Here is an 18,604-nt window from a genome sequence, read left to right on the forward strand (position 1 = left end):
GGCTACGGTCTCTCAAAGGTTGCTTGTAATGTCAGATAGACTGTTTAAAAAATGTAAATGTAAATAGGCTTGTCTAAAAATGTACCCAAGTTATCTCCATTCAGTACTTCCAAAAAAATACTGAAATGTAAATCTTGATGCCTGAGTAATGGAACAGTTGAGTAACAAGAACAGTTTCTACTTTTTAGTGGAATTTTTTTATCATAGTAACAAATTTTATTAAGAAACATGGAGAGAGTATGGAGACTGTAGAACAGTTGATATCCCAGCAATGGGAAAAGGCTGGAAAAAGACACCAGTTTAAGGCACATTTCTACTTCTTACAAGAAACCAGGAAAAAAAAAAAAAAAAGAGTATGCCCAAGGACGTGTCTCTTTCACTGTTTCCTAATGAATTTCATAAAATTCTTCCAACAAGACTGAAGGGATTTCATTAAACAGAATTGCCACATAAAGATGGGTTTAGGGGAGAGCAATACAGTGAACAGCTTATTAAAATAAGCATTTCTTTAAAAGATACTGAAATGCGTTGCAAAACTATAGGGCCATATCTTCAGCGAGGAAGGCGAAGAGCCTTTTGACGTTGAAACAGATCAGTAAAATACTGTGTCCAATATTTCATGTGAGGAAGCGGGGGGGGGCAGGGAGGATGCAGCAGGGGTGGCGGGAGCTCCTGGGCTCTTCCTTTTCCCTTCTTTCCTGAAGGCTGTTCTTGTCCATGCCTGGCTGCTGGCAGATGCTGCTGCAGCGGCTGCTTTCATCCCCAAAGCCCACACAGGAAAGACAATTAGCTGGCGTGTGTATTTGGGATCAACAGAGCTTTGTGTTTTGTACAGCCAGCTACAGCTGGCTTCTTCCAGCCCTGGAAGCTGCCCCATGGGCAGGGGAACGCAGGAGAGCCAGGACCAAGGCGAGGGCATGGCCAGCTGCAAGGGCATTAGCCAGCCTTCCTGTCCCCCTGGGTAGCACCAGCAGGAGAAACCACCCCTGTGAATAATGCCCCTCCAGACAGCCGAATTAACCACACAGGGTTTCAGAAGAAAACAGCACAACAGACAGTTGTGCTGAAGAGCAACTGTGGTGAGGTTGAGTTTTGGGGGTTTTTTATGCTTTGGGAGTTTTTTTACAGCACTAGGACCCAGTACAGGAGGGTAAAATATACCCGTTCTGGAAGCTTCAGAATTGCAGCACAAGGCTAGACTTGCTGTGAGGGACTCCATGTCTGTGAGCAGTTCTGCAAGATCTGTTCTTGTTGTAAATAACCACATGATAATCTGAAATCTCCAGAATCCAGAATAAGATGTGCTGCTAATAGAAATCACTGAAAGAATTAATTTTCCTGCATGCCTCGTGCTCAGCTTTTTCAATATCTTCACAAAACTGTCAATGTAGGGAAGATACATTTGATCCAGCAGTGTAACATCTGTGATCTCCTTTAAAACAGTGTTAAAATGACTCATCTTAGTATTTCTTTAGTTAGGCTGTTAACAGTCTACCTACCAAATGATTGCCATACAGACCGATTACACTTTTGAGAATCATCTCAGGATATTTGTGTCTTCCATTGATGGCACACAGTGGAGCAGAAGTCAGCAGATGTTAATGGGGACAGAATGAATAAACGGTTAGAATAGGATGTTTGCCTTGGGTTCACCACACATTGTCAGGCTGCAACACATAAACAGTTGTAATGCAGCCTAATTGTGCTAAATACTGATTGGGGATCAGCCTTAAAATTAACACGTGGGGGAAGAAATACCTCTTTCTAGCAAACCCTGATTTTGAGTTTTTAAGCCTGGGGGGTTCACCTGATTCTGTATATTGTCAGACATTGCTGGTTACAGACGGTGAACTTCAGGGTTTCTGAAGGAGGATGTAGTGGGGCCTCTGTCTGCCCATATTTCAAAATCAGTGTTGTTCTAGATGTTGGACTACTGCTATGTACCAACAATTATCTCTAGAGAACTGGCTTTACGGAGTCAACGTTTTCATCAATGCTTTGCCAAATGACATTGTGTTTGGCTGAACAGTTTGAACAAATTGTTTCTTTTGGGATTATGACCAAAATAAATGGAATATTTAACAATGGAGTTAAAGCTCACAATCTGTGGGAGACAAAGCATGTGACCAATTTCTGTGCTTTATTTTAATCAAGAAAGTCTGTATCATGTTGCTAAGATACAAATTGGAATTCTATAGTCAAAGACAAAATATTGTGGTATAGCCACAGAATATGTTTTAGTAGGTAGCTGATAGTTCATCTTATTCAACAGTTGTGTGTTCCATGAAAGGTACATTCTATGATTTTATTCCTAAAAAGCTGTATTTAGGATGATTATGCTTTTAGTAAGTCAAATTAGAAACAGTAAATTATCGCAAATATATGTTGTAAAAAGCAATAATATTTAATTTTATATCTGTTCAGATTTATTATCTCAATTTCTTGTATAATATGTCTAGTGTCACAACATTTTCCCTTTTCTGCTTTTTTTTATTTAAGTGCATCTGGGTTACAAAAACATCATCATCGCTTTGAAAGCCCAGTCCTGGTTCATTAATGTTAACATCAAGTTCTAACTGTGGAAAACTGGCATAGCTACAGCTTGTGAAGGAAGTTCAAGTTGCTTTCAGCACTCACATTAGTGGTGAAGAAGTTCTTTCTATAGTTTCTGACATAAAGGCATATTTAGATATTCAATTTTATTTTGTAATACATTTGTGCTACTACCATAAGGAGTTTCTAAGGCATTACAGTTAACTGATAGACATGGGAAAGTAGTGTTACTAGTGATAACACCCCTCACCATTACCATACATATGGGAAAGCCTGTCTCCCACCTCTGCCCTGTGCTCACAAAACTCACTTCCACTATGGGGAAAGAAAGGGCTTGTGGAAAAGGGCTCAAACTGTGTAGACTTATCTTTCCCTAAGAAAGACAATGATTCTAATCTGTTGTGAAGAAATCGTGGGAAAACTGTGAAGATTTGGTATCAGTCCATTCCTGCACTGGGTGGTGACATGGATAAAGGGTAAGTATTACAGTGGAATGTTGGTTTACATCAGGTTTTATTTGTTTAGGTAGGTGATCAATATTCAGACCTGAAAACACACAATTAAAAGCTGACAGTAGTGGGTATTTGGGCTTTGCGACAATCTAGGTTAGTAAAGACCTAAACAGAGGTTTGAAATCTTTTAGAAAGCTGTATCCATCGAAGACCTTCCTGTCAAGTGCAGCCCTCCTGAAACAGAAGGGACTGATGCCCAGGATGTTTTCTTGAACATTCTGTGTCACCATTCTGAATGTAGACACTGGAAAAACTTTGAAGAAGGAGTGCACTGTGTGCCTACCAGTTTTTCAGTTAGAAGTAGATAATGAGAGAGGAGCAGTGAAGCTACAGACGCTGTAATGAGTGCAAATTTTCTCAGGCTGGATATTAGCCTATGCATTCACTCAAAGTTGGCAGAAACCTGGCTAAGATGTTGTTGAGTGCCCTGGCTTTGAAAGAAGTCACACACAGCAGTGTATGTACTAACTCTCAATCAGGTAATGGTATATATTCCAGTTATTCTACTCAGAAAACTCATCCCTACTACTAGACTGTGGCTGAGGGAAGGGACAAAGTGGTAGCTTGTACAAATAAATTCCTTTGTTTTGCATACTCTAGATCTTGACACAGTATTCTAGAACAGGAGGATAGAGCAAAATAAAAGTATCATTTCCAGAGAACAAATCAAGAACAGTGAAAACTGGGCAAAGAAAAAATCAAACATCATCTTACATGATATACAATATATGTACAAAAGTAATTTGTGATGAATTTTTTCTGGTTTGTCAAATCCTTCCTGGTCTCTGCAAAATGGTAAAATTCTCCCCGAGAAGTTGATCAAAATCTTTTTTAAGTCAAATGTAGGGGGGATAATGAGTAATAATGAGTAAGGATCTCTCTGACACATCAGGTCCATCTTTGCCTTTTTCTTTTTTCTCATTAAACAAAGGAATTTATAAAAATATGTATTTTTAAAAGCTTGAACTGTAATTCTCCCAGGTATTCTATGTTTTCCACTCAAGGCTAGTATTCCCATAGCTAGACAATCCTGAGGATTTTTTTTAAATCTCAGCTCAGTCTGTTGTACTTTTGCAAAGGGAAATATCACCATTTTTCAGCAGCATAAAGATATCTGCAATGTAATGTAAAATGTTACAGAAGTAATAGCCCTTCATAGATGCAGATTTTTTTGTTCACAAGTTCCAAACAGTTTAATGAAGAATATTCTCAGTTAAACTGGTCTTTTTTGTTCTGTTTTTGTAAAATTTACTGCAGATCTCCCAGAATATTGGACACAACCCAACCAGAATGTGTGTTTTCAGCCCAAATGTGAGCCATCTTTTCAATTTTCTCCAGACTGAAATTTTGCCCCTTTTTAAGAAACACCACGGTGAGATTATTAAATGGCAAGTGTGGGATAAATCTCTCTTTACTGACTTCACTCATGTTCAGATATGTAAACAAAAAGATGGTTCCTGATACTGCTCAGAAAATTGTTCCAGTGCAAACAGGTCAATGCTGTGCATTCTGCTTTTGGTGGGACCGGGCCATTCCAAGGCAGGGTTATTATGGGACAGGAGCATTCTTTCAAGACTTAGTGTTGTGTTAAGATTTTAATGGAATTAATGCTAGGCATTTTACCTTTTTCTTTTATTTTACCTATTCAGTTTAAATTTTCACTACCTGCCCTGTTTGAAGTGTGAGCTTTCAGGCCATCATTTAGATCTAAAAGGAGCAGTTGTTAGAACTTAAGAACCAAACCACACATTTTTTCCAGCTTAAAACTCCCAGGAGAATGCAACCACCCTGCTTTAAGGAACAACACTAATTGCCATAGTTTGTGGGAGAATGCAACCATCCTGCTTTAAGGAACAGCACTAATTGCCATAGTTCGTGGTTTGCTGCAATCTTTCTCCAGTAACTCTGGGTAGGTGTCACATCTACCTCAAGCCTTTATAATTCAGCAGGCACTGGCAAACTCATTTTATGGTCTTGTAGCTAACTGTTTCTTGAGCTTGTTTTTCTTTGTCAGACTACAAAAATATCAAGATTGTGTAGAATGTACCAGTCCCGGAATGTTACTGAAAGTTTCAACATGGAATGATCACAATCACTGGTTCCAGGTGAAAGGGGACGCTGCTGGTGTTAGCACAGCTAATCCCACTGTGAATATATCTTTGGAGCCAAATATTTCTCTGAGTCTCTCTTTAACCCTTAAAGACTGGTTCTGAAGGTACTGAACTAACTGCAGCATAAATATGATGGCAGATAGCAAAGATTTGCCCATTGCTACCAGATGTGTGTTCCAGCTCTTTCATGCTCTATGTATTTACCTTTATGGTTGTTTTGTAGGTATATAACTTCCAGTAAGGACTAAAAATTATTTGGATTCCTGTGTCCCAAGGATGTGAAATAAAGTATATGGAAAAGCATCAGGACAACTTTCTGTGGGTCATTCCCTAGAGGATCAGAGACAAAAAATCACTTTCTTTTTTTTCTGGAAGTTAGTTTGCCTCTTCTCCTCTCTTGTCTCCTCTTCAATCTTTGCTTTGATTTGCTTTGCTTTACTTCTCTCTTTTGAACTCCTTTCTCAACCCTTCTTTTCTAATAGCAAGATGTATAGAGCAGGATCTAGTTCAACTTATTTTAGAAATCTAGCAGTTAAATGGCTATAATAGTTTTGCAAGTCTCCCTTTATTGACAGTGAGGAGAAACAAGGGTTTAAAAGGAAAAGTTGGCTGATCTTAAGTGCTTATTTTATGATGATATGAACAACATTCTGGAAGTTCCCATTACTCTTTATTGATTCTAAAGGGATTAGGAGTTGGCTGTCTCGGATTTATATGTCTAACTTTCAGTTGAGCCCTTCCCTGTGTTTCCTGTTAACTACCATGAATAGTTTAAAAAGAACTGCTAAAGATCATTAAATAGTAGATATATAATAAATAATATGACCTGTCCTATACAGGTCATATGAGAGAAAGCTAGCAAACTTCACTGAATGCAGACCTTTTTTTGTCCCACCCCTAACCAAAGCTCTCCTAATTTCATCATGAAGGCAGATGAAAGAATAAAAAAAATCCAGATCTAAGGAAGAGCGTGAAAGCTTGTCCAGCTCCAGTGCTCGGGGAAGCTTAGCACATTGCACACCATCTTCCAAGTACCACAACCTGGAAAGGAAGTTGGAATAAAAATGCATGTACCATTTCTAAAGGTGTAAGCAATGGATGAAATTTCACTCTCACTTCCCCTCCTCCACAAGAAATACAACTGTTTGTAGTAAGTCACAATGCCAAATGCCTCAGGTTGTGTTTAAAAGTAGGAAGATGGCCTCTTTCCAATTACCTTGTAACTGAGGATATGGTCTTTGATGCTTTTTTCCCCGTTACCCAAACCAAACATTAAAAAATTGAGACAAAGGCAAAATACCTGTTAATTTATTTTCTCAGCAGTAGTTTCCATATTCCCTTCAACTTTCTGGGTGATTTGAGACAAGCTGTCTCTGCCTCTGCAGAATGATCTTATTTATTAGGTGCCGTGTTGCTCACAGTACCTGGCAGTATATGCCACGGATCTAGAGCTCCTGTTTACAGGATGTGCAACTTGCCTACAGAAATTCCAGGAAACAGCCTGCTTGCTCTGACCCCAGAGTAGCCATTTCATCCTACCACAAACCACCTGACAATAGAATTGTATTTACCTGATACACACATTCAGTAGACTTTTTATTACTGTCTGTTAGGCAGAGATCATGAGAATGTGATCTCCCACTCACTCAATCTCTGCCCTCTGATTGAGTGATTGCTCTGTGTGATTGTTCATTCCGTTTTTTATTTAACAGCTGTTAAAACTACCAGAACCACATTTGAAGTAAAAGCTCTGGCCACTTCCTTCTTGCTTCTTCATAAGGTCCTAACTATTTCTCATTCTTATCCCAAATATTTAGAGGAGCAAATGATTTCCATTAGAAATAATAAATTTCTTTGAGCATGCTCATTCAGACAAAGAACAGCTCTATACATTACCAGCTAACAGGGATTTAGCTCCTTATTTAGAAAAAAACCCCAACATTCTGGAAGTTACTACTTACGTTAATTTTAATGCAACCATTTACCATATAGCCACTGAAATGATTACAAATGATCCCCCAAAACACCTCAACCAGTCTGAATAGGCAGATTCCATCCTGACAGTTCCTGTCACAAGCAATTAGGAATGTTTTTCTCACAGTGAAAACATACCCAAACATGGCCCAGGAGGCAGTCTTTGATGCTTGCTGCGATCACAAGTATGTGCTGAGTTATTATGTCTAAATGATAGGGTTTTTAATTGTTACTTTTATTCTATTTTTTTCAAATGGTCAGCATGCTTGTTGTAAGATAGAAGCTAGTCATGTGCAGTAGTGAGTCTCATCACCTGATTGTAGTTTTTTTCTTTGTTTCTTGTCTAGCAGGAAGGGAGGGAATAAGCAGACACAAAGCACTGACTGTCTCTGCTCTAGGTAAGGCTGCATTTATTTACTGAGATTCAGAGAAGGTGAAAGAAAGATTATGTACACATTGGATTAGTTTTTGTCATATGGCAATGAAATTATCTGTACTCCCTTTCCTCTGAGATAGCCTTTTTCAGTAAGTCATCTCTGTAGCTTTCACTTCTGTGTTGAAATGTGTTGAATTTTCACATTGCTTGAAAACGGAAACAGAAAGATGGCAAGCAAATTATTTGTAATGCATGGATTGGTTGTACAATATTGCTGTTCATTAAGCATCAAGAATGGTTACATCGATCATGTAAAGACAGTTTGAACTACAAATGTAATAATCATTACTTTACTGGGGAAGCAAAATTGCCACATTCAAAGCCACTCTGGCTTTTTACAATACGGTAATCAATTTCGGTAAAAAAAGTGACAGTGAGGAATGCTCTGAGTAGATCAGGTGAGGAGAGGGGGCTCAGTCACATCATGATCTCCAAGACTGTCCCCTGGCAGTTTTTAATACAATTCTAATCACCTTAATCTGTAATGAATTAATTTCCACAACTGTTCTTGTGTTGCTCTCCAACATCCTTTACCTGTGAAAACATAAACCAACCCATCACTGGGTTGTAATCTAACTGCTGTTGTAATCTGTTTTTCCTCTTGAGTACTTACATCTACCAAAAAAAAAAATCTAGTCAGATAGCAAGATCCCTGCTCCTCCATCACTTGTAAGATGGTGTCCTGGCAACTGTTTGGCTCCTACTGAAGATTCCAGAAATCAAGGTGCTGGTGCCTGAAATGTTTTATTCATTCATTCTGCCATTGTTTTCCTTCAGGTTTGGTATCTCTCAATGCGCCTCCAGGTCTTGTGTAAACATATTGAGTCTTTGTTTATTTTTGACATAAACAAAATGCAACCACAGTCTGCCTAGCCAACATCATCTAGCTGGAATGGCAACCTTGTTCCCATAACGAACTCAACATACTGAAAAAAGGGACAAGCAAAGCTTCTACATGAATAAGAGATTCAGCTGCAATGAACATTCGCTGACCATTCCGTATTTTTCAAGACTTTTTTAAATATTTGTACTTTACTTGTTAAGTGTTAAGAAAAAATAATCTTTGCAGTGACAATACTGATTGAAAATAAAATATCTAAAATTAGGAGACATAATCAGCAAGCTCTTTGCAGATCTACAACTCTAGTTTGCAGTTAATGACTGCTCTTTCTCACCGGTTGAAAGAGACTTTGTCATTTTAGTAGCATTTCACCATATTACCAGGCAATTTGCTCATCTGAGCCATACCAAGACTGTTGGTCATTGATAAGAAGATCATAAAGACTAATACTCCCATCAGGTAAGGAAAATGTTTAATTCACTTCCATTCTCTCAGTTTCAATTTAATTACTGGACTGAGATAACATCTATGGCCCGTAGCTTTTTAGTCCATTTTTAGCTGGGAATACAAGTCCACTTAAAATGCTAACTATTTTCCCTCCTCAAACCATAAACTTCAGTAACTCAAAAACAACTGAGAAGGGGTTCCTAAACTAATCTTGGCAAATATGAAGCGTATAGAATTCCACCTTCATTTGAGATTGTATAAGCACATGAAATCAGAGAACCAGAAGGTTGTAATTAGTACATTTTTTTTTTTTCATATGGGTGCCGATATGAGTAATTTCCCAAATCAAGATAAGACATTTGAATTTTACTTTCAAGCCTGTTCAAAGTGATTGTTTCTTTTCACAGAATCAAATGCTTTTTGGACAATTTACCAGTAATCTGGTGGTCATCACTTATGTGAATTTACATTAACTTCCTGCCAGTTTGTATTTGCATTGTTTTGGGTTTTTTTTTAAGAAATAAATTTGATTGTATCAGTTTCTACCTGAGCTTTTGCTTATTATTTCTATGTCTTCTTTTCTGTAATGTGACCTCTCAGCATTTTCTCAGCTTGTGCTTTGGTTCTGTTTTGCTCACCAGGTTAGTCTCTTATCTGTTTCTTTGCTTGGTTAGTATTTTTCCTCTTGAGTTCTCACATTTACCTAAAGCATTCCCAGCTTGTAGTTTGGGGAAACTCTAATAGCAAGAAATAGCAGTAAAAATATTAATTTATCCTTTATTCTACTGTTCAAACCTGCTTCCAGAGTTTTTTAGGACTGGCCAAATGTACATATTGGAAAGAACTGTGGGCATTAAACAACTCTGAAGATTATTTCTTCTCCATTTATCTGTTTAGATATACCAGTGTGCACAAGGCTTGGTGAATGATGGAACTGCTGTCAGAAATGACAACTCAAAGCAGTAAAATACACACCAGATAAAAAAAAAATAGCTTTCTGCTGTGAAGATCAATGGAAGGATGGAGGACGGGACTCAAAAAAGCAGCTTGGGTTATCCGTACAGCAAAGTACACTCAGAAAATTTGACCAAGAATGTATGTGTCCATTAATACTGAGTGCAGGACTCATGACTGAAAATAAGAAATGGCTGAACTCTAGGCCTTGAGACCAGTTTGCGCTCTGCAAAGATAAAAATATATGCCCATGCATATATACTGCAATGCCCATGTCCAGATGTTATGTCCAGCATCCACTGCAATTACATGGAGGGAAAGTGACACCACCTGTGAAGTCCTCCTCTTGTATCCCAGGTTCTTCTGAGGCTGGCAACCACACACAGGTTTTGGATCTTTTTATGTCTCTGTAGCCTTGAGTAGCTGACAGTGATCAGTGTCTCCATCCTGTCCCACCTCTGTGAATCATGGGGATTTCTTCACTGCTCTTTTTCTCCACCTCTAGGTGTTTTGTGAAAGTGCACAAGGGTATGCTGGGGTCCTGATGACCTGCTAATTAGCCATTGGAATAGTCTATGAACTATGAGCCAGAGCCCTTTTGTAGGTGTGTAGAGCACACAAAGTGTTCAGTGATCCAGACCCAGATATTCATTCATGCTCCACACCAATCGCAACGTTCCTGTTACAGCTGTTTACACCTTGAGGTAGAGAAAACAATCTAAATAATTTTAATTACAAGCATACTAACCCTAAGAACCACAGGTTTGCTGCTACTGAATGGCGTAGGTGACCTAGTGATGAAGGACAGGGAAAAGGCTGAGGTACTCAAAGCCCTCCTTCCCTTGTTCTTTACTAGCAAGGTCAGCCCAGCCCTTGGTCCTCACAGAGCTCTCTATGCCTACTGGCAAAGTTTGGAGGAGGAGACTAATACCAGTTGTAGAGGAAGGTTGAATTAAGGCCACTTTACCAAATTAGGTGTTTACAAGTCCTTAGGGTTGGGCAGAAGATGCTTGTAAAGGTGGTGGGAGGCTGGCTGATGTCACTGTGCTGCTTCCTAGCACCTTTGAAGGCTGTGGCAATCATGTGGGATTTCCAGTTACTGGAAAAAAGCAAATGTCCCATCCACCATCAAAGCAAAGTGCAGGAAACTACAAGATAGTCATCCTTACCCAGTCTCTCTCTCTGAGAAGATTGTGAAGCAAACCTTTCTGTAAGCCATTTCTGGGGTGATGAAGGACAAGAAGCTGATTCAGAAAAAAACATCACTGTTCTACCAACACTATTGTCTTCTGTGATGAGATGAGGTGATAGCCGCAGCACACATTAATTTTAGAAAGACTTTTGCTAGGTATCCATAGCATCTTTGTAGTCCATTAGGGACTGAGTAAGTGGACAAGGTGGGTGGAAAAGAGTGTGAACCATTCTATTGAAAATGTAATAGTCAACAGTCCAAAATGAAACCAGCAATGAGTTTATGAGTGGTGTTGCTCAGGGTTGAATAGATGAACTCTAGAGATCATAGATTTTTCTAGCATTCTGTGCTCAGGCCTTGCAGGGCACTCTGTAATATTTGGCTCCTCCTATTAAAACCACAAGTAATTTTGGTTTCTGTGGGTTGGTGGGTTAGGCTGCAGCCCAGGGTAGGTACCTACTTTGATTCTGAGCTTACACAGCTGAGTTTGCATGATGTGAAGTGGCAGTGCATCACAAAGTGTTCCCATTCAATATGCTTCTCACTATGAGCAAAGGTGCCCTGACCGGCAACGACCATCCCCCAACTCCAGGATACAAGCATTGCTTGAAAAAAATTTTTTCCATGCTTCCCAATCTGGGGACTTGTATTTGAAAGCAAGAGGTGAAAATGAACCCACTTTGTAAGGGATTTTTAACAAGGATCATTTTCTACTTCAGGCCTATATCATTTTCATCCAAGTGTACTCTGTCAGCATTCCCATCTCTTAGCTATTCTGATATCGGGCATTTCTCCATGGGATGCCTTTGACTCCAGTGGCTGTCAGTTAAAATAGTTCACACACATCCAGAAAACCTGCTGGTTTTGTACTCACTTTATGAATAACTCTCCCTTTGTGTTTTAAAATTAACTAATTAATTAAATTAACAGCTGTTTTCTTTGTTTCTGTTTGGGGAATTTATTCTGCTCCAGTTTTCCTCCCTGAGGTTAAACAATGCTGAACAAGCTTTTTCATAAGATGCAGGCATGCCATTGTTCTCTTTGTACAAGATCTGGTCAGATATCATTGGTCTTTAAAGGCTGTTGTATTCAGCAACAGCAATGATAAGGTTATGCACAGACTTCACAGTTCAAAGAGAATTCATCAGGTTTAGACACATTTTCCCAATCTTTGTTTGCCATATGGCTAATTTACAGTGTTTTGCCTGTTGCATGTTGCTCCCTCTCCCATTAAAAATACAGCTGGGGTGGACAATGCACATTAACTGTGTTGCCAGAGAAATTATTTCCTGCTTTGTTTCATTGTACTACAACCGCTTCACAGTTAGCTTTGTGGAGTCTGCTGCCCTGCAAAAGCAGCTTGTGCCACTCTGGTTTACCTTCCCGCTTCCTGCAGGGTCTGCAAAGCAGCCAAAGGCTTTTCTCAAGACCCTTTCATAACACTTCTGGTATCTCTCAGGTGACTGCAACAGTTAATACTAAATACAATGTTTATATTGCTTTACCAGCCATACTGCATGATTTTCTCACATATTGTGTATGTGAGATACTATATTGAATTTGGTGTTTAAAGGCTTTTATTCTCATTAAATGTCTCTAAACAGAACGATTGAAAATCCTGAAGACTGAGAAACGATAAAGCCCAAAATAGATTTTATTGCCATTCATTACCATTTTATCCCATGGAAACATCTCAAGGAAAAGCATTTTTGGAGGAATTTTTGCCAAAGTCTTAAGCACAATGAAATCAGGGTTCAATCTCTGCTAGGGTTTTCCTGATTTCAGTTGTATGGGATCAGATTTAAAACACCGTATTTTCCGTGTTTGTTTTGACAGGGCTGTAGCAGAACTCAAACTTCTCTCATACATCTCCCCCTTTATCCGGCTCTCCTCAGGTGACCGCACCACTCGCACTGCTGTCACAAGGGCATTTAAAACTCCCAGGACGCCCACAGCTAACGTGTCTTGTTATGGGATGTTGAATCTTCCCAAACCAGTCTCGATCAGGGGCAGCCCATTCAGGGACCCGGTTAAGGACTGCTGGGGGAACCGAACCATCGGGCAGGACACACACCCCACTCCGTCCCCTCACAGCAGCGAAGTCACCAACCACAGCTTCCCGCCCTGGTCCGATGCCCCCTGGGCTCGCCCCGCCCCTCCTGGTGACGTCACCGCGCGGTGACGTGTCACTGGGGCGGCTCGGCGGCGGCCGCCGGAAGTAGCGTGGGGCAAGCGCTAAGGCGGGTTTGTGTTGCCAGAGCGGGCAGCGTTGTAGCGGCGGAGCTCCAGCCCCTTCCTTCCTTCCTCCCTCCCTCCCTCCCTCCCTCAGCTTCGCTTCGCCTCACTGTAGCGGCAGTACAGATGAGCGGTGTCCGAGCGCCCGGTGGGCGGCCAGCGGCCATCCCGGTGCCTACCTGCTTGCTTCTGCTGGGGCTGCTCCTGCCCGCCGCTGCCGCCAGCGGGGGGTGCGCGCTGGAGGCTGCGGACGGCGGCGGTGGCCGGCGAGGAGGACGAGTAGGTGCCACCTCCTCTGGGGTGGAGACGGCGGCGGTTGTGACAGGTAACGGCTCCCGCGCGTGCTACCGGCGGGGTGGTGGTGGGGGGAGCATCCCGCTGATGGGGGCGGCATGGGCAGACACGAACGGGCAGACTGACGCCTTCCTGCCGGGGCCCTGCGGTGCTCTGAGCCGCCTCGCTCCTTTTCTCTTCTCCCTGCTCTGCAGAGGGCGCCGGTCCGGTTCGCAGGAGGTCCGGCTGCGGCACTGCGGTACTGCCCCAGCTGGCCCCTCCCCGGGACGGAGCCCGCCGCAGGATGTGTGCAGGATCCTGTTGAATAGCGATATTGTTGGGATCTGGAGGCGCCGCTTCCGTGTCGGCTCCCGCGGTGCAGCCCGGGTGTCTCGGGCGCCGCCAGCCACGGCCCCGAGCCACCGGGCCGGCCCCGGCACCCGCGGGCCGCTGCCAGGAGGGGTGCCGGACACCCTCCGTGTGGGGAGGGCGCGGCTGCGGCCCCGGAGAGGAGGCTACGAGAGGCGAGGTGACCAGCCGCAGCTGGTTGCCCCCGAGCCCCCGTGCTGCGGAGCCCGAGGTGTTTATCCGGTGCTCTCGGAGGGGGTTAGTTCTCAGAAGCGTGGAAAGCTTTTTTTTCCGTCACTTTAATTCCTCCAGGAGCATGTTCATTCTACCGTATTTAACGGCAAATGGTAACGTCTGCAGTTAAAAACAGCCGTGGCACTGAAACGTTTAAAATAGTCTAATTTCAGCCAGTTTTGACGGCTCTGAATTGCTTGTAAGCATTCTGAATGTATCTTGTAATGAATAGTAGGAAGCTTTATGATCTCTAGAATCTTCACTTAAGAAAATGTTTATTTTTTATCTCAGGAAATAGTCAAAAGCATTTAGAAGTTTGTCATGTCTCATAATGTGCTTTTCAGAAAGCTCTCTAATTGGACAGTATGGAACTTGGAAGAAAGAAACAAACCCCTTCAGAATCAAAGTACCCTTCATTTCTTATCAGAGAAAACCTGATGATGATGTTTGGAATAGTGTCGACTGAGCTAAAATTACTGGATTTTAGTGGGTGAAATGTGCATGGGTTTCTTCTTTCATGTAACACTTAAAAAGACGAGTTTCAATTAACGAAACTTCAGTGGTGTTTCTGAAAGGAGGTGCAAGGCTATGTTAGCTGGCGATCTTGTTTGCGGACAGCATTTCTGCAATCTAAATTGTCTAATCTTTTGGCTTGCCGTATAAAACTAAGGAAGTTGGAACATCCGCAGTCTGAAGCAGCAGTCAAGCTTCCCAGGGGTGTTGTGAAAATGCTGTATTGGAACAGCGCTTTTTTTTTTTTCCCCAAGACCATAATTAATCTAGTTGTAGGTGGTATTAAACAGTTCTTGCTATGTATAGTGCTGATGCTGTCTACGTTCCACACTTAATCAGTTCTGATGTGTCAGTCTGTATGGAAAAAAAAAGTGGTTTATTTTTATTTATTTATATTTTATAGACTGTAAAAGTACAGAGATGTTTGTCAGCTATTGTACTGTCCTTCCCACCTTCCCCCCCAGCAGTGAACCTGGTGAAGAAATACGTTTATTTGAGAAATATAACATGTTATAGGTGGATTTATTGTGTTACAGGATAGTTTGGTGTGGAAAATATGTATGGTTAAAAGCCATTTTAGGATCAACTTTTTAGGAGATTTTTAACATAGTTCTGTGTTCATCTGCTGGATAAATGTCGTGTTTCAGTTGATCTTGTAAGTTACCCTTTGCAAAGCTGGAAGAACCCTTGAAGGTTGGGAGAAAACCAGATGACATGCATGGGGTTATTTTAGTGATATTATCTATCATTCTTTCCTTAAAAGATAAAACTTGCAGATCTGCAGTTGAGTTAGGAAGGATTGCCAATACTCATCTGGAGAGGAATGAAATAAACTTTCAATTCAGTCATTTTGCTAGGTTTGAGAAGTACAATCCAGAAGATAAAAAGCTGCTGAGTATATAATGCTGCTCTGGGAAGAGGCAATCAGATGCTCAAGTAGAGGTGTATGGGCAGCACAGCTGCAGGGAATAATCCAGGAGGCTAAGTCAAAAGTTGATGTGGCTAAGCAACTTTATGCTGCTGGCAGAAGTGCTATCCTTTGATATACTGATCCAGTTTAAATTACAAAAGGCTTTTACTTTTTTTCTTTTTGATTGCACTTTTGTGTCTAGTCTTGAGTATTAAACAATCCAGAAATTAGAGAGGAAAGTACCAGTGTGGATTGAGAGGCTCAGAACCTATGACTGATAAAAAAAAAAGTATTGATTTTTTTTGGGGGGGGGGGGGGAGTGGGAATGGAAAAGGCTGTGGGAGGGCTGTGTATGTGAGAAATGGTTCACAGAAGCATATTGATTTTAATTTAAAAAAAAAAACTTTATCCATTTGATCTGTGGTTAAGATGTACACTAAGAGGAAGTAAATTGTAGTAGGTGAGATTTAGGTTAAATATAGGCTGGAAAGTTTTCACCTATAACAGTCAAATTACGTAGGTTGTTCAGCAAGTTCCCCTTACTGGGTTAGAGAAACTGGCAAAGGTAATCTAGACACTTGACAGAAAAAGGATGTGCAATGAATTTTAGCTCTTTCCTAAAGAGCCTGAAATTCTATTTCTGCCATATTTCATCAGATATTCATGGATTTTCTTAATGGTTTATCTAGATTATCATTACTGATGTTGTTTGTTAATGTGCTATTGTAATTTATAAATGAGAGCTGTATATGTAACATCTGACACTATGCTGAGTGTATTTAGTTGCAGTGATGAAAATCAGATCAACAAAACTGTTTTCAGAGGGTAGAAAACCAGGAAGCTATTTTCTGTTCATACTGGCTCTGCTCCTTCCCATCTTAATTTGGTAGAAAGTTTTAAGGAACCTTCTGTTCTGAGCCTTAAGATAACACTGGGTTTTCACATTAGTTTATTCATTGACTTTTAATTAAATTGCTTTGTAATCCTGGATAATTGAGGATTTTTGTTTAAAAGTCTAAATTTAGTTCATGATCATGGATTAATTTGGCTGCCTTTCAGGTGAGAGAGTGAACCTGAACCTGTATTTGGCTAATAAATATCTCAAATAATGGCTTATAATATTGGGCTAGAGCATTTAAATTCACTACACTGAATTTACTGAAGAAGCAATGGACAGCACAATGCAACCTTTTCCTGAATTACTATTCAGGAAATAGTAATTCATAATTTTTAAATTTTTAAACTAATTCTTAATTTTTAAATGAGTTTCCATTCCAGAGCTTACCCATCATCCTAACACTCTGAGCTCTTCAAATTAATTGGACTTTGGCATTTGAGAGGTGATGGTTTCAAGAAAACATGTATTTTTATCTGCAGCTGTGCAACTGGTTTAAGGCATTCTAACGTGGGTGGCTGTTAAAAAGTAGCTTTCTTCTTTGGGGTTAACCCCAGCTGGCCATGTGAGCAGTATTGTTAGCACAGGGGAGCTAGTAGTAGGCGTGCTCATCTCAGTACTTCCAACCTACGAGGAGGGAGGGAGTTCCTGCTCTTTCTACTTTGTACCCTGCTTGCCCTCAGTGCTGTGGTGAGCCCTGTATGTTGCTTTAGCTTACAGGAACATGAAAAGAAACATGGGAAACAGAAAACAGTATGGATTTTTTTTTTTTTTCAAAATCAGAATCTTTCCTGACATGCTTTCAGCACTAGCACCACTGCAAAGAGGGAGGATGGGACTCTGCAGGTGGGGTCAGCATTGGGGAAGAAATGTGGTTTTAACATAGTTGTCCCTAGAATTGCATCTCTTAAGTGACTGAAAACTACAGTTGTGACCTTTTTGGGTTTGAGTAATCCATTTAGAAGTTAGTGGTTGTATATGAGACTTCATATATAGTGAACTAAGTAGCCATCTGGCCATGTTCTATCCCCTGTAGTGTATAAAGAGTGCAGTGATTTTGGTCACATAGCAGAATAATCTTTGCATAATTATTTTGGCATGCAATGCTCTTAAAAGATTGTGAGCTGTGAGGTTACTGTCGCTTCCCTAGCAAACTGCTTTTCAAGGCTAGTGGATTTCTTTAGTGCTGAAAACAGCATTGCAGGCTTTTTTTTTTTAATTCCACTGCTTGCTTTGTTTCTACTTAAGCTCTTTCATGATCTGGGCTTACTATTTCTGTTGGGAAGACAGAAGTTTTAAGTCCTTTCTCCATTAATGGCTACTTCAAGCTGTCATTTACTTTCTGCTAGCATCTCAATGCAGTGGTCTGTCCCTGGAATCTAATTAGTTTTTGCTCTGTTCTCACTTTCATTAGGTTTTTAATTTCTTAGCATATTCTTTATTTTTAGTGATAATAGGAGCCATCCAGCAAAAAAAATCCTTGTGCAGCAAGGTTTCTTGTTTTTTATAGCTCAATCAGAAGCTGTTGAATTGCCATAACTGCTAGATACAGCTAAAAAAAAAAAGCTGTAATTGGCTGGATTTGAAGAGTTTTATGAAACAAATATTAAAACCCAATCAATCAGGAAAAATCTTGGTCTTTATGTAGCTCCCATTCAGGGGTAAGACCTCAAGCACTTGTAACTTCCTTTGGCCATAGCTGAGTATTTTTGCTCTACAGCCTTCCAGTGTTTTAATTGTAACTCTTCAGTGCTTCTGTTAGTGTGTTTTGCACCTGGTGTCCTGTGAGCTTTTTGACTTGTCAGCTTTACCTCTTCTGAAGATTTCTTTTGTCTTACTGTTGGGAATTAGCCAGGCTATTTAGCTGATACTTTCTTTTTCTTGTCTTACAGTAGTAGTCTGTAGCAGACTCTTTCTTAAAACCCCTCAGTGGCCTTCCCTGAGTTGTTTTTTTTGACTCAACATCATCCTTAATCAGCAGTTTTTGTGTTGCCTCTTCAGCTATAAGCTTTCTGAAGACAGCTCTGCTTTTCTGGGGACCTCCTACCAGATTCTGGCTAGCTGGTCCTACGCACCTTGGTCATGACTCATTTTATTCTAACTAACCTCAGTGATACTGGTGTATCATAACTGGGTTGAGCTGCCATGTATTTGTCGGAGAACTGGAGCCAGTGAC

The 18,604-nt window shown here is 40.7% G+C and overlaps 1 protein-coding gene across 3 annotated transcripts in view; it reads left to right on the forward strand.

Annotated features, from left to right (window-relative positions):
- The first annotated feature begins 13,350 nt into the window (after positions 1-13,350).
- STIM2 (stromal interaction molecule 2) overlaps positions 13,351-18,604 on the forward strand; it is a 60,807-nt gene continuing 55,553 nt past the window's right edge. For 2 of the 3 annotated variants that reach the window (XM_061470624.1, XM_061470632.1), the window contains exon 1: positions 13,351-13,580. In XM_061470624.1, the coding sequence (XP_061326608.1) occupies positions 13,382-13,580 (199 nt within the window). In that variant the 5' untranslated portion in view covers positions 13,351-13,381. The remainder of the gene's footprint in view (positions 13,581-18,604) is intronic. The other variant, XM_061470647.1, reaches the window with a different exon arrangement.

The sequence above is a fragment of the Pezoporus flaviventris genome, unplaced genomic scaffold, assembly GCF_033815535.1.
Source record: "Pezoporus flaviventris isolate CSIRO_AGI_PZ_B2104156 unplaced genomic scaffold, CSIRO_AGI_Pfla_v1 ptg000002l, whole genome shotgun sequence".
NCBI classification, from domain to species: domain Eukaryota; kingdom Metazoa; phylum Chordata; class Aves; order Psittaciformes; family Psittacidae; genus Pezoporus; species Pezoporus flaviventris.